Raw genomic sequence first — 27,418 nt, 5'->3', positions numbered from 1 at the left:
GCAGGCGGCCGCCACTGTTAAGGGTTTAGCTCCATCAAGCTGCCTAACTGGCGTTCCGGGAAGCGCGGGCTCTCTTTTCCTCACGTCGTTAGCCAGGGAACCGCGGTGTTCCGGTAATGCTGTCTCTTGCTCCGTTTGCAGTGTTGCCACGATGGAAACCAAGGGCAAAAAGAAGTTCGTGGGGAGGAGTGGAAAAGCACCTCGTGGAAAAGTGCCGCGCGGGAAAAGGAGATTTAAGAAAGATAATGGTATGAAAGTAAAGCCTTCCCGATAGGAGACCCGGCTACGGGATTTTTGTTGTGCATGGGCATGCGCAAACTTCATTTTTGATCTTGGTAAACTTGTGTCATGAAAAGACTAGCTTGGTATATGAGTGAAGAAAAGTGGATGTTGGCTGCCTGGGCTTTAGTAAGGCTTTTTTGTCAGATCTCGCGTAAGATCCTTGCAAAGGTGTTGATGAATTACGGGCTGGATGAGCAGCCGGTGATGTGGATGGAAAACTAGCTAAATGGCTGGGCCCAGAGAGTGATAGACAAGAGAGAAGGCTGAGCGGGGATCTTGTCAATGTGTACAAATACCTGAAGGGAGGATGCAAAGACAGAGCCGGGCTCTTCTCAGTGGTGCCCAGTGACAGGACCAGAGGCAATGGGCACAGAGTGAAACACAGGAGGTGCCCCCTGAACATCAGGAAAGACTTCTTTTTTCTGTTAGAGTGATGGAGCACTGGCACAGGTTACCCAGGGAGTCTCCCACCTTGGACACAGTCAAAAGCCTCCCAAACATTGTCCTGGGCAACCAGCTTTGTGGGTGGTCCTGCGCCCTGAGCAGGAGGGTTGGACCAGATGACCTCCAGAGGTCCCTACCAGTCTCAGTGGTTCTATGATTCTATGTTGTGTTCAGAACTATACTGAGAAAAAGGTAAGGCTGAAATGCTTTGAATAGATTGCATTGCAAGCCCTTCAGCTCTATTTGATTTACCTAAAATACTCTTTTAAATTAAAAATTTGAACTTGATAACTGTTTTGATTCTAGACTTTGCTTTCCCACATTAGGAAGTTTATTTGAGAGTTGAAGCTAGGATGTGCTAAGTGCTGTGGGTTTGGATTGAGAAGACACCTTTCAGTGTTTGCCCTCTTCTGCTTAAAAAAGATGATGTCAAAACAACTCTGACCATAAACTGTGAAGAGATCGTTTGAGGATTGATGGCTTTGATGTTGAGTGGTGAAAATCTTATTTTAGAATTATTTTATGGCTGGACTGTTGTAGCACTGCCTGGAAAATAATGCCTCGGCAAAACTTCCTTAGGGAAAACTGGGACACACAGGGACTGCCATGAAAACACCAGTTTTGAGAAGCATATATGAGTTATTGTTATGTATATAATTGCTACTAAAAAGTAGTTTAATTCTTGTTAGAATAATAATTTGTAATTTTGAAGCAACGTTAGCTCTAGCATAAAATTTTAATTGCTGTTTTGTTGGTGAATAGATTCAGGTCCACCAAAGAAACTTACTAACAAAGGAGATGAGGAGGGAAAGCCTAAATCCGTTTCCAAGAAGTTTGTGAAAGGACAGTTGAGTCCTGGAAGAGCTAGTGTCAAACAATTCAAGAATAAACAGCAATCAGAAAAGTTTGCAAAGAAGAGGAAGCTCCAGGATGGCGAAGAGGGAGGTGAGCAGCTTTTTAAGCCTGGATATCAATGGAAACTAGGTTTCAGGAAACATGTCCTTCTAGGTCTTCCTCTTGCTCCCTTGCCATGTTATCACCTTTCCAAATTGACCGAATGACTCCAGGTTTACTTCATGTTTAGTCTTTGCTGTGGAAAAACTTATGTCACCTGACTAAGCTTGAGGCCAAATTCATGAGAATCAACAGTTGTGAGTTTTCTCAGAAGTCAAAGGTAAAGATGCAGTAGCAAATTTAAGTAGTTGATATGCCATCATAAAGCTATGATTATTTTAATGACAGTATAAAGCGGCTAGCTGGAAAGTGGCTGTTTTCACACAAATTTGGAAAATACAGGGTTTTTTAGAGACTGTTTTATAAATTTAATCCTCTGTTCTCAAAGTACTGACTAGAAAATTTGGAACACAGAAATTCATGCAACAAAGTTGATTATCCTTTATATTGTTTTTTTCTGTGGTCCAAACTACCTAGTCACCTCTCTTTAAAAAAAAAAATATATATATGGTTGGTGTTATCACTGGTTTTTACATTTTGGAGCTAATTTTTGTGTTTATACAGAGAAGCTAAATAAACATATGGTTTTATTGCTGTGTAAATGGATTTCTTTTTAAACTTTTTTTCTGATACATGAGAGCTTCATATTGTTCCTTCCTCTGCTGTGAAGCAAAGATCTACCATGACAATTAAACAGCACTGTAAAATAAGAAGTGAAATATTATGTGCAGAAAAATGTTAGTTGTTTGAAGGACAGCAGAAGGTGTTGAATATTTTGTTCTTGCTGTTGTTGCATGTCTGCAGAATGGCTTCATGTGGAATGTGTACTATGTGTCTGGAGATTTAGTAGCAACAGAATGTTGGTTATTGAGCTGCTTTAAAAAAAAAACAAAACACGACCACAAACAAACCTTTAAATGTTGTTTATAAGAAAAACTGAAAGCTGCTGTGTGTTGTGTAGTGGCACTGCTCTCAAAGCAAAGTCTTTCTGGTTTTGCTTGTCGCTACTACTTTAGGAGAGTAATAGAAAAAAACAATAACACTTGGTAAAAAGAGCATGATTTTTGGATGGATGAGACAGTTAAGTGCATGCTGCTGAATACCAACAAGCGGTGCTTTAAGGTCTAAAAATTGAAAGCTGGATCTTTAATGCTCCGTATAGAAGTAATAGTTAGCATGACTTGTTTTTGTGAAACTGCATAATATAAGATGATGGATTTTGTCACGGTATGAATAAAACTAAAATCAAATCCTTGAAGTTTTTCTGTAACTCATTTGTGGCACTTTCTATAAAATTCTCTTAACTGAGTTTGTTGTGTGGCACTGCATAGCTGTCGTATAGTAAAGTCCCATGCTTAAGAAATTTGACTGAATAGAAAGATTAAGCTTTACAGAAGGCTTTAATTTTTCCCTTTCTCTGAGATTTCAGATATGTATCTTTGAGTTAAGGCTCTTCTTTTGAGAGAGGGAAAGGTATGTGTGAGTATAGGATGAACTAAAAAGGGAGAATTAATTGCCTGGGGTAGTCATAGGCTGCTAGGTGCATCTTGAGTCAATTTTCAAGCTATTAAGTGGTTTGCAATGCATCTTTCGACAGAACTTTGAGGAAAAATCGTTGATTGCCCTGTTCTTCCACTGTTCTAGAAGTAGAAATTACTAGCTTAGCGTACTTATTAAATATTTATGCTTTCATATTAGTTAACTGGGTAACTGCAGGCAAAGCTCCTGAATTGTTAGCAATTCAAGTCACAGAACTGCCACAGTTTATACTGATAAAGGAGTCCACTGCTCCTCTTTTGTTGACTATAGAAAATGTGCTTATTTTTGTCTTCAGGGTCAGATTCGAAGAAGCCTAAGTGGAATGACTTCAAAAAGAAAAGGAAGGAGTTAAAGCTAACCAGACAGCTTAATGATAAAAGTAATTATGACATAATTGTAAAATCAAAGCAAATATGGGAAAATGTGAGAAGGTAATAATAATTTTTTTTTTCTTTTGTCTTTCATTTGGTTGGGGTTTAGTCATAAGTTGCAAGAAGACTCTCTTTATCCTTTTGTAATTATGTGAAATTATATTTCCACAGTGAAATTCCATCAGTAAATGATAATATTAAATGCAATTCTGTAGGTGGTTCAAGCAGAGTGTGGTGACCGTGGCAGGGGGATTGAAACTAGATGATCCTTAAGGTCCTGTCCAACCCGAACCATTCTAGGATTCTATGATCTGTGGTGCTAGAAATGTCTGGATTGAGCTCACTTGTATTCTAGGCTAAAATTTGTGACTTGTCTCTACTTTTTGAATCCTGAAACACAGGGAATGTTCTGATTCAGCCTGATCTTGCAGTGAGATCACTGTGTGAGGGTTTTTTGTGGAGGTTTGTATACTCTCTCTGGACAAGTGTAATTCTAGAACTGAGGCGCCACATGAGAAGGAGGAGTTAATTTTTCTTGCTTTAAGCATCTGTGCTTTGCAGATTTGGCTGTAAGATGCTTACAGGTCTTTGCATCCATAAGCAACTCTGGGCTGGCTGCAAATTTAAGTTTATGTTATTTTTAGTGATACTGTTATTCAGAAGAGAATAATTTTAAAGTGTGGAAATATGGTTTAGTTTCTAGGAACTGAAACTAATTAATTACATCTATCAATAAGTTCAACGAATGGCAATGTAAATTTGGATTAGCAGGAGCTAATGTAATTGTATTTTATGTTGTCTTGCTTCTTAATTTGTAGATATAAGTGAATCCTACTACAGAAAAACTGCTTCCACAGTTAAGATTGTTTTACTTTTTTTGCTTGTAGGAAGAAATGTGATAAGGAGAAGCGAGAAAAACTAATGAATGAACTACAGAAGCTTCTTCATGGAAAAATTAAAAGTGTAAGAAAGACTAATGCCATGACGCACACATTCACAAAAGCTTCTTTAAAGAATGATGAAATATAAATGAACTTTTAACAATATAGTACTAACCTGTACTTCCAAAAGCTACAGGGAATTTTTTTTAAACCATGAGTGAAAAAGAACAAAAGCAGGATTGAAAGTCTGCGTTTGGCACCTGGATTTCAGGACAGTAGTCCTAGAATGCTTTGTCTATCAGCTGGCTATCATAAGACTGACTGTTTTGCCAAGCAGCTTTGTCCAGTGAAATTCTGTGTTAACTGAAGTTCAAAAACAGCCACTCAGAGTTTTGATTAATTGCAATGGTTTCTTTGCAACTTTCTGTTAGAGAAGTTAATGTCTTGATACTTAACTGTACTAAACAGTCTTTCCACTTAATTCTTGAAGTTGTGTAAGTTTGCAGTGTAGTACATGTTGGATTTTAAAGTGATTCTTGGTATTCCATGCTGAAGTGGAAGTGTATCATCACACTCACTCTGAAATTACAAAGAACCTGAGAGGAAACAGGATACCATTTCCTGGTTCTCTTTTAGTATTAAAACCTTGATGAACGTCCTTAATTGTCAGCAGCTTCAAGTATTGTCTATATTTTGTTCGAGAGAGTGCTTAGAAAGCAGTAAAAAATCTTAAAACTTAACTTGTTATGAACAGGCGACTACGTTATACAATTGGCATGACATGCTACCTGTGGCATAAAACTGTATCAGAGCGCAAGTGCCTTAAAAGTAAATTTGGTGTGTAAATTTGGTGTGTAAATTTGGTGTGTAAATTTGGTGTGTAAATTTGGTGTGTAATGCCCTTTGAATGGCCTGAGATAATGAAACATCTCTGTCCTGTAGCTGGCGTTTGCCCATGATTCAACTCGAGTGATCCAGTGCTTTATCCAGTATGGTAATGAGAAGCAAAGGCAAGAAACATTTGAAGAACTGAAAGGTACTTTGTTCCCATTTATGTTTTCCCTGTATGCATCTGTATTGTTGTTAGGAGGCATTAAAACAAGCCATGTTATTTTCTCTTCCATATTTATAACTTTCTGCTGAAATGATGCATGGTTCATAGTGAGCTCTTAAAACTTATTTAAATAATGGCTTTCTTTTTTGTAGAGTTGATGTAGTGAAAAGTCAAACCAACCGAATGTTTTTCCCTTCTTCTAGATAGCCTAGTAGAGTTGAGCAAGTCAAAATATTCCAGAAATATTGTGAAGAAGTTTCTCATGTATGGGTGAGTATGAGGTGAATTAGCTTAGCCGTGTTGCATTGTTTCATTTCCAGTGTGAATGCTGCTCTTATTCATGATCAATGCACATAGATTAAAAAAACGTGTCTCTGGAAACATCTTTATAATAGTGATGAGACAGGAGAACTAACAGCAGTTTTCCTTTTGCAAAAAATGAAGCTAAAGCTGTACACATTGAGGAAAACGTATGCCAAAAAAAGCTCAAATATATGCTCAGTGTTGATCTTTGCATTGTACAAAAACTGGCTTTTAACAATTTTCTCCGCTTCATGTTTCAGGAAGGCATCCTTTATTCTGTAGAATTTATCCACTGGTTTCTTTTCTTTCCCTGAAAATACCTTCTGATTTCTCCAGATTCCTGGCTTTCTCACCGTATGTTCATAATGCCATAACACTCATCTGGATGCATATGTTTCCTGGTTTCTCTCCTAAAACTTATCACCTAAATGTGCTTCCAGAAGTAAAACTATGGATAGGTCAGCCTATCCCTAAAGTTTTAACTCTTGCTACCTGTCCTTCCTTGTGAAACAGGACAAAGCCACAAATTGCAGAAATAATAAAAAGTTTTAAAGGCCATGTGAAAAAAATGCTCCGTCATGCGGAAGCATCTGCTGTAGTGGAATATGCGTATAATGACAAAGCCATTCTGGAGCAGAGGAATATGCTGACAGAAGAACTGTATGGGAACACTTTCCAGGTTTACAAGGTGACGTTTCAGTCCTTTCTGGTCTAAGGTGTTTTTGCATCTTGGGCATTGTGTTAGTATTACCTTAACTATTTTTACCTACTGTTTCTTTAGATAAAATTTATTTCTTTGAGCTGTCCAAATGTAGTCTAGTTTAGCACATTTAAATGTTATGATTACTCTCATGTTTCTATTCTAGATTGAATTGCTGTGTTTTCTCAGTTTGAACTATGTAAAATATATTATGTTCATGTATGAGCTTGCTCTGCTCATCAAAACCAGTCTAATACCATATAGTTGCAGTTATCTTAGTATCATAGTGTTTAGCCTGAAGTGGTCATCCTTACTGAGATAAGATTTAGGCTTAATCTGCTTTTGACTTCTGTTTTTCCTTCTTTCTTGCAGACTTTGGAAGTTGGTTTCCATTATAGGCACAAATGGTTTTATTTGCTAGGAAGTACAAAACTGTTTTACACAATTATTGACTACACTAGAGACTTTTGCACATTGATGTATGACATAGCACGCTTTTACCCAAGATTTCTGTTAAAATTGTAAAAGAAATGAACAGCTCATTTCAGAACCTGTTTGCTGTTTTTTAATTTGCAGGTTATTGTAAATTTTATTAAAGTGTTTTTCAGGACTGTAATAGAAAGGCATGTTTGCTGTGTTTGTGGGCTGTAATTTTTACTGGGAGTAAAACGGCCTCTGAAATCAAGTGCAGTGTTAGTTTCCATCATTCTAGCATTCTTGGCATGAATGCTTCAAGTAGTCTTCATGTTGCGGTGCAAACCTAAGACTCAACAGTATGTGGGTTTATAAGAAATTATTCTGTAACAAGACCTGGAATTCCTTGTTTTGAAATGTGTGGTTTGCTTTTCTCCCTCCTGCCTCCAACTCTCCACCGTTCCCTCCCACAGCAGGGACGTTTAGCAATATATTTCTTCTAATTTTCTATCTAGACAGGCTGTTCTTCTAACAGATTTTTTTTACAAGAGTTACCAGCATAATTGTTTAGATGAGGTACCAGGAAGTCTTTCTGTATTTAAGATGAATGATATATATTCCTCTTCTGTTCTTGGACTGGAATTTCGTGGTCCTTGGTTAACTTCTCAGTTCGTTGACTTGTTGCTGTGTTGCCCTCTGACATATGCATACTGTCATGCAGGATTTCTGCTTTGCTCAGAAGTCCCTTGACACAATGCCGACTTTGTGTATTTCACCTTGTATCTGATAGTCTCATGAAGAGCTGACCATAATTGGGAAAACACGATTCAGACCACAGAAGCAGCTTTTGTTTGCTAATGATGAATATTCAGTTTGTATACAACTTCTAATGTACTCAAAGTAGCTAAGCTTTTTATTTTTAAAATTGTAAAAAGTTTTGCAGAAAATTCATTTTGCTTGTGGTATTGTTCATGAATTTTGATTGAAAAAGGACTAAAGGTTGTAATTTTCTGTCAACTCTGATGCTCACTGGGAACAATTAAGCCTCCGATTGTGCATTCATTTCAGACACCAGTTGTCCCAACACTGGATAAAGTGTTAGAAGCTCAGCCTGAAAAGAGAGAGGCCATCTTGGATGAAATGAAACAGATTCTTACACCAATGGCACAAAAGTAAGGACAAAAATTGGTTTGAGGTGTGACAAGCTAGCATGAACTGGCTTGTTTCTGACGTACAAACAGACAGTGATATTGATACTCTTTTAAGCTGTAACATTGCTGTATTGTATGGCAAGTAACTATGGTTTTGTCCAAAGTGTTATAACGAACCTCTTATCTTAATTTTGAGCTCCACTTCTGTAAACTAAAGTATCCCTGCCCCAGTCAAACAATCAGTAGAAGTCTCGCAGTGTGGTGTGCTTTTATAATGTGTTATTGGGTAAGCTCCTCCAGTCGTCTTTAGGAGGAAATATTTTGCTAGGTTTTAGATTTTGTGAGTTTTGGTAGAATCTTCCCCATACTGTAAATGCCAAACCTGTAATCCAGAATGGCTTGTGTGCTTCCTGCACACCACACTGCCTAACTTTTTATTTTTTAAATACAAATGAAATATTGCTAGCTTACATTAAAACCATTACTCGTGGGGGACTTACTGCCTGTTTTTCTCTTCCCAAATACAGAGAGGCTGTGATAAAGCACTCACTGGTACATAAAGTATTTTTGGACTTTTTCACTTATGCTCTTCCGAAACAAAGATCTGTAAGTAGGTTTTGTTTGGGTTTTGTTGTCTTTTGCCTTTCAGTGGAATGTTCTTAATCTTGTCGTGAAAGCATTGTAAGGTAACTAGATGAAAATACACATCGTGCACATCTGGTGATTCCTGAGGGATGATTGGGGAGGAGTGTTGTATGGAGATTTACAGTTACAGTGAGCTTTCACACTAAAGCCATAGTGTTTGTGATATTTGAATTAAAAAAAAAAAAAATCCAGTGGAATGACTAATGTTTTCTCTCTCCACGCTAAATGGTCCTTCTCAATAGCTGGGAAATAATTAAAGCCAGGGACTTTGCTTCCAATAGTTTAGCTTTCCATTGTGGAATTTCTTAACCACTTCTAGCCATTGTCCAAAAAACACCTGATCAAAGTACAGTCAGATTGGGCCTTTCTGTCAGCAGCCAAAACTTTGTCTTCTGCCTCCTTCTGAAGCAACCATATGGCTTGTGTCACTATGTCTGTATTAAATTCCAGCTTTAAGCTTACCCCAGACATTCTTGTGAAAACTGAGCTTAAATCTGTGTCATGTGATGTTGTATAAGCTGCTATCCTGCTTCACTTCACCTGCCTTCAAGCTGTGTCCATCAGCCTTGCCCTGGTTCTGCAGTTCAGCACCATCTCCCTCCAGGCCAGGTGGAGCTTTCTAGTCTTGCTGTCTCTTGCTTACTTCTGCTGGACCGGGCTCCCGAACTCTTCTTTGTTGCTGTTAACAAACCCAAAGCTATGGGAAGTGAGGTGGATTATTCATGGCCTGTTCTGAGTCCAGATCTTACCTAATTAAATGTTTGTGTGTATGGTTTCATGTCATGTTTTGTCCGAAAATGCTTCTGGATTCAGAGTTGTACGTGAATCAGGGGAGTAAGGGCCTATCTCTTCTTGGCATTTTGTGCAGAAATAGTATCATATGGATATTCTGACTGGGCTTTGGAAGCCCCTTTTGTAGATCTGTTCCTGCCTGTGCATATAGCTAGTGATACTGATCATGTTATGACCGAGCAATTTGTAAATCAATAGTAAAACACTTGGACCCTTTGTCTAGGGAGCGAGAAGCAGCTAGGGATAGAAAGAGAGACAGGTGGGAGCTTCATGTCAAAGAAGTCTATGAGATAATAACGGAAGTAATGTCTGGTAACCTGGGAGGGGGTTGTTTGGTTTGGTTTGGTTTTTCTTTTTTGGCTGATGATATTGTTTGTCAGATGGCTTCAGAACCTCATTCCTTTGATATGAAGACTAACTTTTGGCTGAATCTTGTCATATCTGATTTATAACATTACCTGGTGATTAAATGACTTTTTAGTTTTTCTTGCTTTCTGGCTAATACCCTGTATGTGGGAATAAATTGCATCACTTTCAAGGATTTTCTTCCTTAATGAATGATTGTCCTTGTCTTCTGTAATTTCTGTCTCAGTTCTGAGCACCCTCTCTTGAATTTTCTTTAATAGGATGACTGACAAGCTTCACTACAGTTCTGATTTCATAGGATGAATATGATGAACAGTGTAGTTTTGAAGATAGAAAGCTTATGTCATTTACAGTCTTTTAGACTCCTTTTGAGGCTGTTTTTCATAGTTCAAGGCAATGAGAATGGTTCAGTAGAGCCAGTGATGCTCTCTCTAGTGTTACAGGCAGACGAAAAATCCTTTCATGCCCTTGCCTACCTGACTTGAGATTTCTCAGGCCTTTTCTTTTACCTCTTTGCTTTGTCATGTTTTCTTCCCCAGGAAATGATAGAAGCTATCAGAGAGGCTGTCATCTACTTGGCACACACTCATGATGGAGCCCGAGTAGCCATGCACTGCTTATGGCATGGCACTCCCAAGGTATTGTTTGGTTTCTGTGTACCTGGTCCTCTTTAATAATAGTCTAGTCTGAGGCTATGAGCATGGTTGCTCACATGGGTCCTTCTGCCAGCACACACTTTGATGCAGTTAAGTATTTGAGAGCAAGGTTAAAAAGTGGCCGCTCTTTACCTATTGGCAAATATAAGCAGTAGTTTTTCATGAATCAAATGCTTTCATTAGAACTTTCACTATGAAAGAACCTCCTTTTCTTTTTAACAGAGTTCTTGGAGGTGATACATAAAGCTTTTCCGTTTTAGGATTATTGGCCATTCGTTCATCCCATAGATTTCTTAATGCAGATGAAATTGGCGGTAGGGAGAACACAGTAAAGAAGTCATAATGTGGAATGATGTTTGACTTTGGAATGCTGAGACTTAAAAAAATGTTACAGGAACTCAGTGTTAGTTTCTTCTGCTGATACAGTATCCTGAAATAGTTTAGGTGTTAATGTATGACATATCTCTTGGAAATACTGTAAAGTCTTCTGTCTTTGACTTACGAAAAAAAGTTGCTAGTATCTAGGGGTGGTAATGAATCTAAAGAAGACTGAACAGTGATTGCAAGAGCCAAAAATACAAGCACTGAGGAAAGTTTCTGCCAAAAAAATCATTCTAGTAAAGGAGTCTTACAATAGGCTAGAGTCCTTGCTACTTCAAAGTTTCAGGTCCAGTTGAGTGAGTTTCTTCCCAGATGAAGATATGAATTGCATTCTTCTTCTGTAAGTAATGAACAAGATGTAGGTGAATGTATGTGGTAGTTTGGTTTGTTTGTTTTTTTCTTTTCAAGTTGCCCTTTTTGGCATCTCCCATTGGTGGGCTGGACTTGTAAACGTATCAGAGAACCTCCCTGGGTCTGAGCCTTTCACAGTTCAGGTTTAACTTTTCACAGTTTCTAGATGTGGACTAAAAGTACAAATGTAAGACTTACGGTAAATAGCCTTTGCTTTAGTAAGCAAATGGAAGGTTATCTTTGAAGGTGTAAATAATTTAATTATTCAGAATCACTGGCATTATAGGCTCATTTGAGTTTCTTGTTTCCTTTTGGATAGGACAGAAAAGTCATTGTGAAAACTATGAAGACATATATTGAAAAAATAGCAACGGTGAGTGTTCATGAACCATTTATTTCATAGTCTCTGAAACACAAGTGATTTGATGAAGGTTAATTTGAATGTGCTTTGATACTGGAAACAACTATGAGAACTTAATAAAACTAAGTTTAAAATAGTGGTGATGTATTAGATAATATGAAATACATTGAACTTTATGGAATATTTAGAGAAATACTGAGAAGCTTCATTGTGGGCACTACGTATAGTACTATCCTTTAAAGTAGCTGAGTTAATTGTAAGTCGTCAACTTTTTTCTACTTTTTTTTTGTGCCCAACTTGATGTTGCATCTTCATATTGCTCATTGGTTAATTCTCCTTGGTTGGGAGTAAAATAACGTATATACAGAAGAGGAACAAAATTAAGATGTGTTGGGGATGTCATTGGAAAGGCCATTTGAATATGCAAATTTCTTACAAGATGCTGAATTTTTTCAAGTCAGGAAGCTTCAAAATGAATTAATGCTTTAGTGACATACAATCTATAGACATAGAAGAAATCTATATTGAATTTTTTTTCTGAGTAACATGTTTGTTTGGAAACATACGGCAGCACCAATAGTGTAACAGTTGCAACCAGATTTCATAGTGCTAAGCAAAACTGCAGCTGTGAAGAAAAGCTTTTTAAACTTTTTCCCTTCCTGATTGCTGTGCTTTTCTGTTTCCTAATAGTTGACGTGGTGTCAATCAATGTTCTCCAAACTTTTTTGATCACACAATCGTGAGCATGCATCCCCAATATATGTATACTTATGTATAAAGTATACTAGTACAGTAGTATATGTACATAAATTATAAAACATACACAGAAGTAGAAATTTAAAAAGGGTGAGAAAAAGTTAACCAGGGTTTTTTTGATATATTTATTAGTGATATTAAAAAAACCCTATTTTCTTCCTGCACCACAATTAATTGTTTTGTGCATCCCACTTTGAAGGCCACTAGTCTCAGTAATGTTTCTCTCTGTGTTTTTGTAGTATCAGAATAAATAAGTTTTTATGTTTTATAAAATATATTTTATCTGGAGTTATGAGACAGTGAGTAAAGAATAGCTAAACCAACATTGGAACACTGAAGGTCTGGCTTCGCTTTGACATGTGGTCTCACTGGCATACAAGTGAATTGGGTTTGTGCCCTTTTGAGTATGCTAGAGGCTTGCTCTCCAGCAGTGCAGTAGAGACTGTATGGCTCATTGCAAAGACATGATCTCCAAAAATACGGTGTGTGATTTATCTCAGTTTTAAGCAAATCCACCATAGAAGTAAAACTTGCATGTAGTGTTCCTGCAGGGCAAATCCTATGATTTCAAATTAGGATTCTACAATAAGATTAGGTTACTAACTTGGACGTAATAAAAGAGTGTATCAACCTATAATGGCAGATCGACTTAAGTTAACTTTGTTTTCACAACATGCTTCGCTTAACAAGCTTTTATTTCAGAGAGAGCCTATATGTGGGGCTTATCTCATTCTCTGACAGTAGAGAGAATTTGCTTGTGGTTCACATTGTATCATGGTTGAGAGAACCTCTCAGAAGTGTTGATTCTAATTCACTAAGTGTGTTCATAGAACTTGACTGCATGTGGTTTCTGATGTCTCATCTTTGCAGGGTGAATTTTCTCATCTGGTCTTGCTGGCAGCATTTGATTGCATCGATGATACTAAACTTGTGAAACAGTTAATTATATCAGTAAGTAATTGAATTTTTCCTAGTATACTAAATAGTGTCAGTGTATAGGAGGATAAGAGTAGGAATCCATTGCTTTTTTCAAACCATTTAATTCCTTTCCACCTTTTCATTGTATTTGTGTATCATGATTATTTGAGGTCTTATTATATATGAGGTCTTATTTTCATAGAAGACCTCAGCACTTTCCTGTGTTCTCTTTAGTTAGTTATTTGAATTAGTTTTTAAGATAGATTCAGTGCTTGCTGAGAATTACCCTTATTGTACATGTTTATTCTGGCTAATGGATAACTAGAATCTCTTTAAAGTCAATGTCTTTGTCATAGAAGTTTGAACTCTGATAGTATTTCAAGAGATGAAATTGGTGGAAAACTTTAGAATGAGGATGTCACCTTATCCATTTTACAGGCAAACCTAAAATGTCAAGAATATCTATGCATAGAATGTCCTTATTGTGCAAGCTTAATATTGTAAAAAAGGTTGTTTAGCACATTTAGCTCTTTTCTTTTGCAGAAGTAGCATCTTGGAAAATGATACTTCAGGTATAGGGAACTTGGCAACAGGCCCGAATATAGTAAACCATGGCTTCAAACAAGAAAAAATACTTGGAGGCTTTTGATTGCATACTGCAACTATTAACTCACATTAATTCTCAAAACTTGACATTTTTGCTTAATATGTTGATAAATAAGTGACAAATAACATTCTGGATAAAATCCGTGTAATATTTTTATCCTGCTTCCAAAATGGATACAGATAGATGTTTGAACCATGAGAGTACTCTCGCTGTTTTGCTTCACCTACATGGAATTACAGAATAAGCAATAAGAATAGTATGATCTAGTCTGTATCTACGTCCTTTTGGAATGCCTCATTTTCTCACCTTCCTTCCAAAAATTATTTAATAGGGTTTCATAAAGTGTTTACACTTAAGATTATGTTTACACGCAAATCTTATCACTTCTAAGATGTTTTAGTTTATGAATTACCATAAAGTTATGTTTTCACTCTGATAAGAGACTTGGTAGTGCACAATTAATTTTCATGCAAGCAGGATAATTAACATTGATGTATAGGTTGCAATGTGCTTATAGTAGTACTCATGCTGTAGCCCTTGAGACTGACAGGTTGAGAGGCATTGGCAAGGAGTAAAGATAAGGTGAATACTCTGCATGTCAAGGAGGAATATGAGGGGAAAGTGGTTATGATGAGGCTTGCTTTAAAAAATACGAGCAGTTCTTCCGTTGAGCAACTTCGTATTGGGGGAAATTGGAATTTTGTACACTAGTGTGGAGATTGAGCCTGAAGTCTGTGCCTCTCTGATGACTGTGGAGAGATGAAAGCATCCCAGTATGGAGAGAGCTTTTGTTTCTCGAGTATATTAGCTGTAATCACAGCTGGGTTTTGTTTCCAGAGTCCAGTCTGCAATGTGATAACTTCTGGACAAGCTCCAAGCAAATTAGCTGAGACAGATCAGCACTGTCTTGGTATGAGGTCATTGAGGCCTTCCTGTACTATGTTACAAGCACTCTGTTTTCCAGAGGGTTTATTATAATGTTCAGAGTAGTTCAAGAGTATCTGGATGGTATTCGGGATTCTCCTGTGGTACTTGAAACTTGCATAAAATGCATGTTGCTGTATGAAAGGGCGTTTGTTGAGATGCTGAGAAAAATTTGAGTACAAACAGATGGGCTAATATAGGTGCTTCCATCAGAACATAGCAGCATGCTTTTATAAGCAAGAAAACTCCTCCCCTGCATATTAATGCGTTTCTTCCTCAGCTCTGTTAGTACACAAGTGTTGTGAGGTGCCCACTCTGCAGTTTACAAAGTGGTTTCTCCTAGCCGAGGACTAACTTCTGGAAATGCCCTGTGTTTTCTGTTGATGCTCAAATAAACTGCAAATATTACTCCCAGCAGAAGTCAGCTTTATTCTAGTATTGAAACTTAATTTTTCTTGGTGAGTGTTCTGTGGTCAGTTTAAGATGGACTTTTCCTTCCCATGAACTGTAGTGCTCTCTAGGTACCTATGTACACTCCCTTCAAAGTCAGCATGATATCAGTGCTTATTCTTAGGTGATGTGATAGTTGATCCTTTGTATGTCTGGTTTGCTGAGGTTATAACTTTTACTGAGGTTTTATCTGTATAGTGTTTGACATACCAGAACATGTGTTGTTCTTGTACTTGTATGTATCAGTGAAAACAAATCCTGTCCTTTCGTAGTATTTTCTAACCAGTGACATCGATGCAACTGATGAGCACATTTTAAACCTTAATAGTTTTTTATTTCTTACACTCCTCCAAACTTTCATTCTGATCAGGGAGGTTGGATTAGATGGTCTCTGAGGTCCCTTCCAGCCTATGCCATTCTATGATTCTATGATTAGAGTTTTTAGTTTAATATCACAGCAGATATGAATCTTACGTAGTTTTTCTTTCCTAAGTTTGCATTTGAAAGGTAATCAGTAACTACTGATGGCTCAAAACTATCATTTCATTAATGTTTTGTTGCTGTTTGTTTACTTTTACAGGAAATAAATGCTTCTTTGCCCAATATAATAAACAACAAATATGGAAAGAAGGTCTTGTTGTATTTGCTAAGTCCTAGAGACCCTGCACACTTTGTTCCAGAAATCATCACGCTTCTGCAACAGGGAGATGGAAATGCCTATAGGTAACTCAGATATGAAGGTTAAATTGTTTTCCCTAGAGTCCAGAAGAGATCATGCAACTTTCTGTCATGATTAATTTAATTTCAGCTTTTTTTCATAATATATCTAAGTAATGTAAATATATATAAATAAAACATAAGTATTATTAGATATGTTAATCTGTAGTTCTTATTTTGCTTTTTTGGTTTAAAATTTGTGTATTATGATTGGTGGCCAGCAATGTATTGGTGATCAGCAGTTTACCCTCTTTGTAAAGGGCAAAAATTTTGTTGTGTTCTTTGTTTAAACTCATATCAAATTTGGTGTAGCAGAAAATTTTTAATATGCGTTATTGTTGTTTTGAGCTGCGTAAAAGTATATCTCAAAATATAGCAATAAACATGGATATTGTTAATTCGAATTCAGTCTGCTGTTGACATTGATGCTTATCAGCTTTTGAAGAAGCAATTTTAGATGATTAGTAAGCTGTTTAAGAAATATATCTCAGTAGTTGAGATAACAATGAATTGAAAATAAACAGGTTAAATTACTGTTGTTAACGAACTCTGAGCTTTGAAGTAGTCAACTTTAAACACTGTATACTTTCTCACTCCATGTGTTCTTAAAATGTGTGTGCAACACGTGTTTGATTGTATGTGAAACAGAAGGAAGAATAATGCTTAATTTTCATGTTCCAGTAATTTACAGCTGTCTCAAATAGCGTCTGTGCGCTGAATTTCTTGTTGCTTGATGTGCAGACAGAGCAAATCTTCTACAGTAATGTGCTGTCTCTTTCATCAGTAAGAAGAACACTGAACTCCGCCGTCGTGAACTCCTGGAAGCCATTTCCTCACCTTTGCTAGAATATTTGCAAGAACACACCCAAGAAGTAGTGATAGATAAAGCTACCTTTGTCTTGGTTGCTGACATCTTAAGAACCGCTCTTGGTGACATCCAGCCTGCACTAGATGCAATTGCTAATTTAGCAGCAGAAGAGCTGGTTCCAGGTGGTCGCGACGGGCAGGTAATGTAACAGAGGACAAGGTGGTGAGATCTTGAAGAGCATTTGCTCATTTTATATTACTAAAATGAATTATTGTCACTTTTTCCTTTGCGTAAGACGTCAGCATACTGCCCTGATAGCACTCGTGCATTAGTCAGGGTCTCTTTGTTTTCTGACGTTTTCCTTTCATAGTTTATTATTATTGAATCTGGATGAAGGCTTGAACGAGCATTTCATCTGATTTGTAGATCAAGGTACTTCGTGATCTTTAACTGCTTTAAACACTTTGTGGAAAGATAACTGGCAGTCACGTTACGCGGTCTGTCTTTTAATGTTATCACTATGCAATCAAGCAGTTAGTAATTTATTATATAGTTCATTTGACCGTTTATACTGAGAATGATAGGGTCTCTTTGCTTTCAGGTATGCGTATCTCCTTGCAAGGAAAGATCTTAGATAATAGCTGTTTGTCTTTACAGTAATAGCTGTTTGTCTTTACAGTATGACCTTCTCTTCAAAGGGTGCCCCTCCTCAGATATGTGTCTGCAGACTAGAAAAGGAAAAATGCTGTGTAGCTGTGTACATTATATTTAAGATAGATGCCCTCCAGATTTTCACAGTGTGCTGAATTTTTTGTCTTTCCACTTCTTTAAGATACACATTTTACAAAATTTGACATGAACTACTCATATTGTCTGTGGTTTTTCTGTGAACCATGCTGTCATGAATTTTCAGGTCTGAAAAACGTGGGAAGCCTGGAAGTTCGTAGAGGCAGCTAGACCAAGAGGTTCTGCTTAGTAAGCATGAAGTTCTTGGAGGGATGGATGAAACATTGGTTGATTTGATTTATATTACTGAAAGTTGGATGTTACAGGGAAGGTGGTAGAAAATAAAGTGGTCAGTTTGATGCAGGTATCTGAACACTTATTTAATCTTGTTGATGTATGCATAGGTGATGTGGTGTCCAAGGGCAGAGTAGATAAAGCAAGCAGGAGTATTTATGGACAGACAGGTAACTGCATTTTGAAACATCACCATTAAATAATTTGATTTTGTTTTGGTTTGTTTCTTCCCCTTAAAGCTTCACATTGCAGAGCATCCAGCAGGCCATCTAGTTTTGAAATGGTTACTAGAGCAAGATGAAAAACTGAAAGAGAGTGGAAAAGAAGGTGTGTTGAAGTCATCATTTCATCAAATAAAGCTGAATTTCCAGAGTAATTTATTTGACTTAAAATAAGATTGCCGCATTTGTTTCTTTGAATATACTAATATATGGAAAATTTAAAATTCATTATTAAAATTTAAAATTAATCATGTAAGATTGTTGCTCTTTTTGCTGTTGTGAGCTGTTGTATGAATGGAATGCCAAGGATATGTTTGCTTTTTCTGCAAAGCAAGTACTGGCCTGGATTTTTTTCTCGGGGGTTTACTGTGTATTTGGGACAGGGCTCATTTCTATGCTTAAAACGTCTTGATAGCTTTGCTAAATTACACAGCAATTTAAAGGATAATAATAGAAAAATTGAAGTCTTTCTAACAGGAAGACTCGTTTCATTAGTGCTTCTGAGCCAAACTGTAATCTTTACTGTGTTCATTAGTGCTGTTGGGTTAATGCTTTGTAACTGTTACTACAATAACTCATGCACAAAAATAGGACATCTTTGCTATTTTATATCCCAGAAGGCAGATATTGGGCACAGATGTTCTCATCTTTATTTAGCTTTAAAACTTATTTTATTACATAACTGTAAAATCTTGTTGTGTGAATCACCATATCCTAACAGAGATTACTTTTTCTCATACAAAAACCTCAAAAAATGGAAGGAAATAGGAGTGGCATAGTATAATCTGGAGGTAACTTCCCTGTGTGTAGGGGACTTAACAAAGTCTGATAATTCTACAAAGACAAATTTTTTATTTTTTTCTTCTTCTTACTACAGTCAGATATCCTCAGTTTCCTTTAAAATTAAGAGTTTGTTGGGCTTATGTTAAATGTTTCTGAAAGGAGGCTGTTTTGCTACTTCTCAAGTGAATGATTAAAAATGTGCAGAGGGGAAGTTTTATGTGAGTGTTTTTCAGAGACTAGCCTAACTGAAATGATGACAGTTAATCTGGATTTATTTCTGCTAACATTGCGCAATTTACATATTAAACACAAGCTGTTCCCTTTGATTTCTTTCTTTTCCTCCACAGAGTGTGCCATTCAGAATTGTTGGTCTGAGTTTATGGATTTGGCATTAGAAAACAACCAGATTGTTACCACATAGGGAACAAGTTGTATAAAAACTGACCTGTCCTTCAGATGAAATTCTGATCTAAAATGACAGTGAAATACAGCTTCAGTGTTTTGTTTGGAGGCTGGAGTTTGGTGGAGTTTTTTTGGGGTGCTTAGTGATAAGTTTGCTCAGTATACAAGTTGTAAGAGCAGCTCTCCTGAAGTTCATTTCTTCAAATTCAGCTGGAGACTTGAGGTCAGCCTAGGTTCTTTCTTTTGCATATGCTGTTAGTGTAGTGAGTCTGCAAGTCAACTTGAGCTTTCAAAACTACCGAAGGAACAGAGCCCGGTAGCATCCGTACTGCTGAAAGAAACAAGGCTCCTAGTGGTTTTCATGCATCAGTAAAGGATTACTTCTGAAGTTGCAGAGTCAGATGCTTAAAAATGTGGCATTTTTCAGCAGAGTTGTGTATGTATTGGTACATTGCTTATAATTATTTCTTCTGTTGGTGTTGTTCTTAGAGTTGTTTCTTTGGAGTGGATGCCTTCTTTAAGGCACGAATAGCCTTTGATGCCCTTTTGAAAAAGAACCAGCGAGTTTGCCTGCTTTATGCTAGTAAACTGTCACACAGTGCTGCTATTTATTGTCTAACTAATTTTAAGCAATACTTGAAAGTAGTCAAACATGCATGAAGGTATTCATTGCATTGAATAGTCAATTATTTTGAGAGCGCAAAACTTTGTGAATACTTGGTGGCTAAAAACTATTTGATTAGATCACAGAGAACTTTTAACAGGCTTCTTTGTTTAAAGATACTGTCTTAATTTTTTTTCTTCTCTCTACCCCTTTCTCACATTTTACAGTTTGCTTTGGAAGAACACTGGTGGAACGTGTTGGTATTGAGAATATGAAGACCTGGGCAGAAGTAAACCGAGGTGCCATTATTCTTTGTTGGTATGTAAGGCATATGGCTGTTTCTGATTAGATTCCGGTGTTAATTTCTTGAACAGCTAAAAAGTCATCAGTTGAAATTTCTACCACCAAAATGCTGGTTTTTGCTCAGTGTGCACTGTCATGCCACTGGTAGGTCTGCAATGGAACAGGGTACTGGACCAATTCAAACCAGAGTTTCTACAGGTTGTTCTTTGAGCTCAGACTTTTGCAGTACTAAGAAGTAGCTTAATGTTGGAAAATCTTAAAATTGAAAATCAGGTTTATTTTTAAATTTTGCCTACTATGTCTTGTTTTACAAGCACAAAGGTCTCAAAAGAGCACTCCACAAACAGCTACGTTAATAACTCTGAAATACCTGTGACTGGCAGCAGCATACAAGAATATATATTTTATTTTTTTTATAAAAAGTCTTTTTTTTTTTTTCTGTATCTTATTGCTTTGTGTTGATACCTTGATTATGGAGCCTAAGTATGTCTCATACTGAAGCAGAAGAGTGTTTCAAATAGACCATACAAAAGAATAGACCGTGCAAAGGCTTGTGCTGGGGTAACTGGCTCAGAACTTCAAAGCAATGAACCATGGAACCAGTGAGATCAGAAGGACCCCACAGGATTCAGACTAATATTAATAATTTGTTTTATCAAATGTGAACAGCTGTGTTAATCAATGCTGTTTTCACTTTGTTACTACTTGTCAGTGTCAGGTCATAGAAACCCAAGGTTTTGTCTTTAGCCTGAAGTGTGTGATCTGTGTTCTGGAACTGCTGGGTCAGCGTTGCACTGCTGGCTCCTCATAAAGGTTTGCACTGAGCCAAAACTGGCAAACAATTCAAACAGCCAATATAATTTTGAAAAATAAAAATATCTTCTCCCTTTTTCCTACCTGACTTCTTCCTCTCCTGAAGTTACCTTAGAGTCGTTGCTGTTTACTTTCCATCTCTTCTCTTTATGACTTTACAGTGAGACTACTTTGATGTCCATGCTCTTTAGCAAGGTGAATCAAAAGCTTGTTTTCACTAATAGGACTTCTGTTAGTTAATCTGAGTTTGATTCTAACTTTGGTTTAGTCATTATTGTTCAGAACACTAGTGAGAAGAATTGGTGGTGGAAGAGTAGTGGCAATCTAGATACAAAACTAGTTTACGCAACATCATATTAGTCATATGGATCTGGCTGTTAAGATTTATCATTTTAGCAGATGAACATGCTTTTTCTTTGCCTCTCATAGCAGGCCTTTAGAATTCAATGAATACATCTAATGCCTTTATCTGATCCTGCACGTAGATGTTCACTGAGAAGTGTATTAATGCTCGAATTTTTTTCCCCTAACTTGAGACTGAGGAGGTTCCTTTAAAATGTAGTGTTGCTGCTTTAGTTACTCAGCTATTTTGATTGTCCAAATAAAGTTGCAAAGTAAACTAGTGGAATTTTTTCCATGTATAACACTTGAATAACTGTTTGGCTGTCACCATGACAACAGTCTCTTCATAGATTTTGAAAACTTACAGAAAAAAAGAGGAAACTAGTAATTGCTTCTTAGCGAAAAAACAGCACAGGAATGGTGTATTTTATGGAAAAGTCTGTGAGGAATGTCAGTCCTTCCCTCTCTCTGCTATTATTCATGGCACTACAGGGTGGGGCTTTGACAAATGTACTTCCTTACCAGGCAGGGGAGCGTATTTCCCAGATTGTCAGATGAACGTTTTTTTCACCAATACTGAAATTAACTGACCGGGAAAGAGAGATAGACATATCAGGGAGAATTATTTATTTGTTTGCTGGGTTTTTGGTTTTATGCTTTCTTTTCATTTTAATTAAGTCTAAATCCTTTGTAGTTTGAACTTCTCTTGATGGCCCTTTGGGCATGACGCCGTTTTGTTTCGGCAGCTGATAACACACAAACTTAACCAGCTGCTTTTATTCCATTTCATATGGCACTTGCTTACCTTGCTAGCATGTAGTAAAAAATCTCGTCGTTTAACTGCGTGCATTGAAGATGAGGTTACCTAAATCATACAGCAATGATAAATTTAATTTATTCTGGTATAGATAATAACTGCAATTTTTTTTTACGTAAAATGATGGTTGAGTTTTAAAAAACCCTTCTCATTTAAAAAAAATATTCAGAATCTTCCTTTTGTCCTAAAGGAGCTCAGATCCCCCAGACAGAGGTAATTTTCAGATGCTACCAGTTCTCCCTGAAGCTGTGATTGATTTTTGTTTTGTTGTTGGCTTTCAGAAGCCATCTGTCACTTCAGTGGATATCTGAAACTCGGAATGACCCAGTCAGTCCATTTGAAGATTTTTGGCTTTCTAGTCTCTTACGCTTATTCACCAGTTTTGAGCAATTCATTGTATGTGCTTGATTTCTTAATTACTTGGTATCCTCTGGCCCCTCTCCTTTCATTGCCCTACTTGCAATTAATTTGCTTTTTATAAAAAAAAAAACTGGGGCCTGACTCTGACCTAGTACAAGCGTGAAGAGTTCTAAGGTAATAAGAGGGTTGTTTGCAGACATTATAATCCATCTTAGTGTAAATAAATATAAAAACAAACTTCACCAAATGACTTACTGGTTTTCATGTTATTTATGTAACCTGTGAAAGTTACATTTTGTATCTGCAAAATACAGAGTTGCCTGCTTACCAGATATTGGAATAACTTTCAGAATATTAACTAAAAAAAAAAAAATGTTGATCTTTTGGCTGTATTATCAGACATGTAGACGTTCTGTATTAATAATACAGTGTCTTGAAGTATCCATGGATACCAAGATTTTGAAAGCAGCTTTACATGTGTAGCTGTTGGCAAATGCAATTCATTTTTAGAAATACATAAAATGCAGTCCAGAGTGGCTTGCTGCTGTGTATGCTCTGTGTCCCTAGTGAATAACCATGTGAATTTCCCCCTGTTAATTACCAGTGTTTCAGCACATCCTTTGTCAGTTCGCTTGACTTTCTTGCTGTGGTACATGACTCACAGAAAAGCTGAAAAAACATCACCCTCACCTGTGTCGAATTCAGTTTTAAAGAAGGCCTCTTGATAAATAGTACTGTCATAGCTGAAAGTGTAACATAAGCTGCTACTGGAAGTAGTTAAGTCACAGCCTTAGAAATAAATGTAGGAATAAAGTAGCTGAAAATAGTGGTATTGTCAGATGGGCATCCCGTGCTTTACTCTCTGTAGTGTTGCCACCCTACACAGGATTTGGAATCATAAGGAGGCAAAATTGAAATCTCACCTTAAGCCACATTAATTCCTTTCTAAAGTCTTACTTAGTTCAGTTTGCCATGTCTAATCCTTTTTTAAAAAGTAGGCAAGAAACAAGCTTTTAGGCAGCTGCAAATTTGGGAGCCATAAGGAAGAGCCCTAGGGATTGTGAAGACTTGTAGTATCACGCAGCCTGCTCAGTACTATTACTTGGGTGTTACAGTTTGTTTCCAATCTTAGTTTATTTATATGACAGTGCAACTTGTAATTCTGTTCTGGATTGCACACATTGTACGTAGAACACATTAAGTTTTTTAGGCAGTGTTCACTCATGGTTTCGAAGTAGCAAATTAGGTGTACCATTACCCCTACTGATTTTTTTATTATAATCCAAGAACATTACACTACTACCCAAAGAGGAGAAGGGGAGAACAACAATCACTGGCTAGGCTGATCTGGATTGTGCAGAACCTTGTTTTTTCCTAATAGTATTTTACAGCTTACGATGAATTTCCTTGTTTCGGGGGAAGAAAAGTTATCTGGGAAAGCTGGTTTCTTTGCCAAAAGTAGTATCTAAAAAAGAACAGAACTGGTAAGGCTCTTGTCGTGGTTTTACGCTGATCCAGCAACTAAAACTCACACAGTCTCTCCTTCTCCAGTAAAGTGGAGAGGAGAGAAAAAAAAACCAAAGGGGCTGAGGGTTGAGACAAGAACAGAGGGAGCACCCACCAACCATGGTCCCGGGCAAAACAGACGGGGCTTTTCTCAAAGCAAAACAGTTTATTAATGATTACTTAGAAGGACAAAGGGAAACAAAAACCGATTACTCGAGAGGACAGAAAGAAACAAAACCAGATCTTAAAACCGACACCTTCCCCTCCCCCTTTCCTTTTCCTCCTGGCTCTACCTCCTCCCCCCAGCAGCACAGGGGGCAGGGACTGGGGGGGGTGCAGGTCAGTTCATTCCGTGCTGTTACTGCTGCTTCTTCCTTAAAGGAGGAGGAGTCCTTACACCCTTTTCCCCTGCTCCAATGGATCCCCTACCCACGAGGAAAAATCCACAAACTTCTCCAGCGTGAGTCCAGCCTACTGGAAACAATCCTTCCCCACAGATTGCTCTGGTGTGGGCTTTACCACAGTCTCGGGTACTTAGGGAGCGTGTAGCCACTCGCTTTGGCGTGGGTCGTCACGCAGACTCCAGATGCCTCTCTGCCTTGTCGTGCACCCCAACACGACCATCCTCAGGCTCAGGCATCTTCTCCCCACGGGCTGCGAGTGGGTCTCTGCTCCACCGAGGCCGTCCTGGTTGCAGGGGGGCCGCCTGCTATCTCACCATCAGCCGCAGGGGAAACTCGGCTCCGGCACACCTCCTCCCGCTCCATCCTCACTGACCCAGTGTCGATGCAGCTGTTTCTCTCAGATCTCAGTCCTCTCCAGGTGAACTCAGCCCAGTGGGCACCCCGGGAGTGGGGTGCCCCCGAGTTCCCCAGCTGGCTCCACCGCCGCCATTCTCCGTGGGCAGCGCCGGCCCGACGCAGGCAGCTGCCCGGCCGGGAGCCAGGGAGCAGGGGCAGTGCCCTCCTCCCTTCTCTGGTCGATCCTGGGCAAAGCACCTTTTCCAGTTCCTTTGTCCTGACTTAAATAGGGCAATTTGCAGAGGTGCCCTATTGGCTCAACCCCGAGGGGGATGGCAGTCTGATCTGGTGGCCAGAACTAAGCCTAACCCGGTTCCAAAACCGGGGAGCTCGCAGGGAGAAAAACCCCTCTCCTGCCACCAGAACCACCCCCCCTCCACATCAAACCATGACAGCTCTGTAGTCCTGTGGTAAGCAAAGCACAGAAGTACAGTAGTGAAAGTACTTGATACATAGTAGATGTACTTCACTGCATCCAGTTTTAGGACCCCCATTACGAGAAAGGTATCAACAACTGAATTGGGTTTAGTGGAGGGTGAGTAACATGGTCGTGGGCTGGACCACTTGGCCTGGGAGAAGAGGCTGTGGGACCTGGCCTGTTTCAGCTGGGAGAAGGAATGGCTTTGGGGCATTCAGCAGCATCCCTGACACTGGAGGGGATGGAGAAGAGATGGACTCTTCAGAGTAGTGTGTGCATGGCTGGAGGGTGAGAGGCAACTGCACAAGCTGAAACACAAGAGAGACTTAGGCAGGAGATAAGGAGAAGCCTTTTCCCCATGAGGGCAGCCCAGTGGTGGGGAAAGGGCCCAGGGAGGTTGGGCTGTCTACTGCTTTGGGGGGTTTCAAGCCCAGACTGGGTGAAGCCTGAGCAGCCTGGTCTGTCCCAATGTTTGAACCTGCTTTAAGTAGGGATCTGCAGTTCCTTCCAGTCTGATTTGTCCTGTGTTAGTTGTGTTCTAATTTGGTGTTTCATGGTTTCTGGGAAGTTTTAATTTTTTTTCCAGTAGGAGAGGATAGAATCTGCCCTGGAGTATATTCGTCCTAAATAGTTATTGTTTCCTTACACAGACAACTTCTTTTCCTATGACCTATGTGCTGACCTTTGACGTTCTTCTTTGTTTTTTTTCCTTCGTTGTAGCCTTCTCCGGAATGCCGATCAAAAAGTGGCAAATACAGTCAAAAAAGGACTGAAAAAACTTGTCCCAAAGTTGAAGCTGAATAAAAATGTAAAAGGAATAGAAGCATTATTGGAGAAATTGACTTCCTAGTGTACATGAACTAAAATGACAATTTATATCAATGCATCCAACGGAGAGTTGGTAAGATTTTGCACCACGATTGTTTTAAGAAGCAGTGTATGCATTTGTAAATTAAATAATTTCTAAAACAACTTGTCTGTTGTAGTCATTCTGTTGTGAGGTAAATGGTTGTTCTCAGAGGTTGAAATCTCATGAAGATTTAAGAGCTAGTGGAAGCTTCTGAACATGTAATCAAGAAGTTAAATCTTTGCTGATAACTTGCACAAAAATGTTTCGAGTCTTGTTAAAATTTGCATATATGTTGTTGTAGTTACCGTAGAAACATGAGCATCTATTCTGGAGATAGTCTTATGTACTGGGCAAACACACTTGTTCCTAATCCCCTTCCCTCCTGGTTTCCTCAAAAAACAAAGCAGAAAAACAACTCAAATCCTATTCTTAACCAATGAAGGAGTGATGGAGGGTCTCGTCCTTTAGGAACTAACAATAGAATGAAAATGATGTCTCTGACTTGTTTCAAAGAAGTTCCTGAAGGAGAGGCTGGCTATTTCAATGGACCACAGTTATGTTTTGTGTTCAAGTCTTCTGAAAGTAAAGATTTTTTAAGCCCTAATAAACCAGAGGGATTTGGGGTTTTTTTTGATGTCTTCCTTGTAATAAGGGAGAGATTAATTTACTTCTGCATGATATCAAACAGATATCCTATTGATTTCTACTGTACTCTATTTTGATCTATAAAAATCAAGCCAATATTTTATTTTCTCACTTTAAGCAAAGGGAAGGAAAAAAAAAAACAAACCAAAAAAAACCCCCAAAACTTTCTTGGTAAGGCATTCATAAAATACCCTGATGGTTGTTAATGCCATGATGATAGACTGATCCAAAGGACCAAATGAATTCTATCTCCAGCTGTAGAAGTCACTCTACTGTTTTCTTAGTCTGATACGATATGGCTCCGTTTTTAGTAGCAGACAGCCATCAGCTTCCTCAGCATAAAGTACAACGCAACTAGTTGGAAGTACCAGTGGTTAAGTAAACTGGCTTAAGTTTCTGTATGTTACGTGCTTCAAATCAGTCTCCTAAATGACCGACTTTATTGTCAGAGGTCATGATGATCTACAACTCCTATAGTCCATCGGGAGCACCCATGAAAATCAGATTACCCAGTTTGAGGCTCAGACTTGCATGCTTAGCATGAGTTAAAATGCTCTGATTCTTAGGGAGCACTTTTATGGATACAGGTGCAGGAATTGTTAAGTATCTTTTCTAGATGTGCATGTTTAAGTACAAATTGTTTATCCAAAGCAATGAAATACATTATTTATTTAGATGTAACAGTCCCATGCTTCTCACAGGTCCTGTC

The 27,418-nt window shown here is 38.1% G+C and overlaps 1 protein-coding gene across 2 annotated transcripts; it reads left to right on the top strand.

The window, feature by feature from the left end:
• Positions 1–142: 142 nt before the first annotated feature.
• Positions 143–26,144, top strand: PUM3 (pumilio RNA binding family member 3). Of its 2 annotated transcripts, none has more exons than XM_086629336.1 (17): positions 143–248; positions 1,495–1,671; positions 3,515–3,650; positions 4,478–4,553; positions 5,414–5,507; positions 5,729–5,795; positions 6,342–6,516; positions 8,011–8,114; positions 8,621–8,699; positions 10,436–10,534; positions 11,604–11,657; positions 13,272–13,352; positions 15,881–16,023; positions 16,802–17,024; positions 18,085–18,172; positions 20,083–20,173; positions 25,935–26,144. In XM_086629336.1, the coding sequence occupies exons 1-17, from the start codon at positions 152–154 to the stop codon at positions 26,062–26,064; spliced, it is 1,914 nt and encodes a 637-aa protein (XP_086485462.1). In that variant the 5' UTR covers positions 143–151; the 3' UTR covers positions 26,065–26,144. The 2 variants fall into 2 exon arrangements, with proteins under 2 accessions (XP_086485462.1, XP_086485460.1); XM_086629334.1 differs by having other exon boundaries at positions 1,489–1,671.
• Positions 26,145–27,418: the final 1,274 nt, after the last annotated feature.

The sequence above is a fragment of the Tauraco erythrolophus genome, chromosome Z (assembly GCF_009769465.1).
Source record: "Tauraco erythrolophus isolate bTauEry1 chromosome Z, bTauEry1.pri, whole genome shotgun sequence".
Classification (NCBI taxonomy): Eukaryota; Metazoa; Chordata; class Aves; order Musophagiformes; family Musophagidae; genus Tauraco; species Tauraco erythrolophus.
Note: the sequence above shows the minus strand (reverse complement) of the source record. Positions and strands in the feature narration are given on the sequence as shown.

Coding starts and splice junctions, on each gene's coding strand:
- PUM3 (XM_086629334.1), top strand. CDS start 152: ATGGAAACCAAGGGCAAAAAGAAGTTCGTGGGGAGGAGTGGAAAAGCA. Junction 6,517..8,010: donor ACACTTTCCAGGTTTACAAG/GTGACGTTTCAG, acceptor CATTCATTTCAG/ACACCAGTTGTCCCAACACT. Junction 13,353..15,880: donor TGAAACAGTTAATTATATCA/GTAAGTAATTGA, acceptor TTACTTTTACAG/GAAATAAATGCTTCTTTGCC.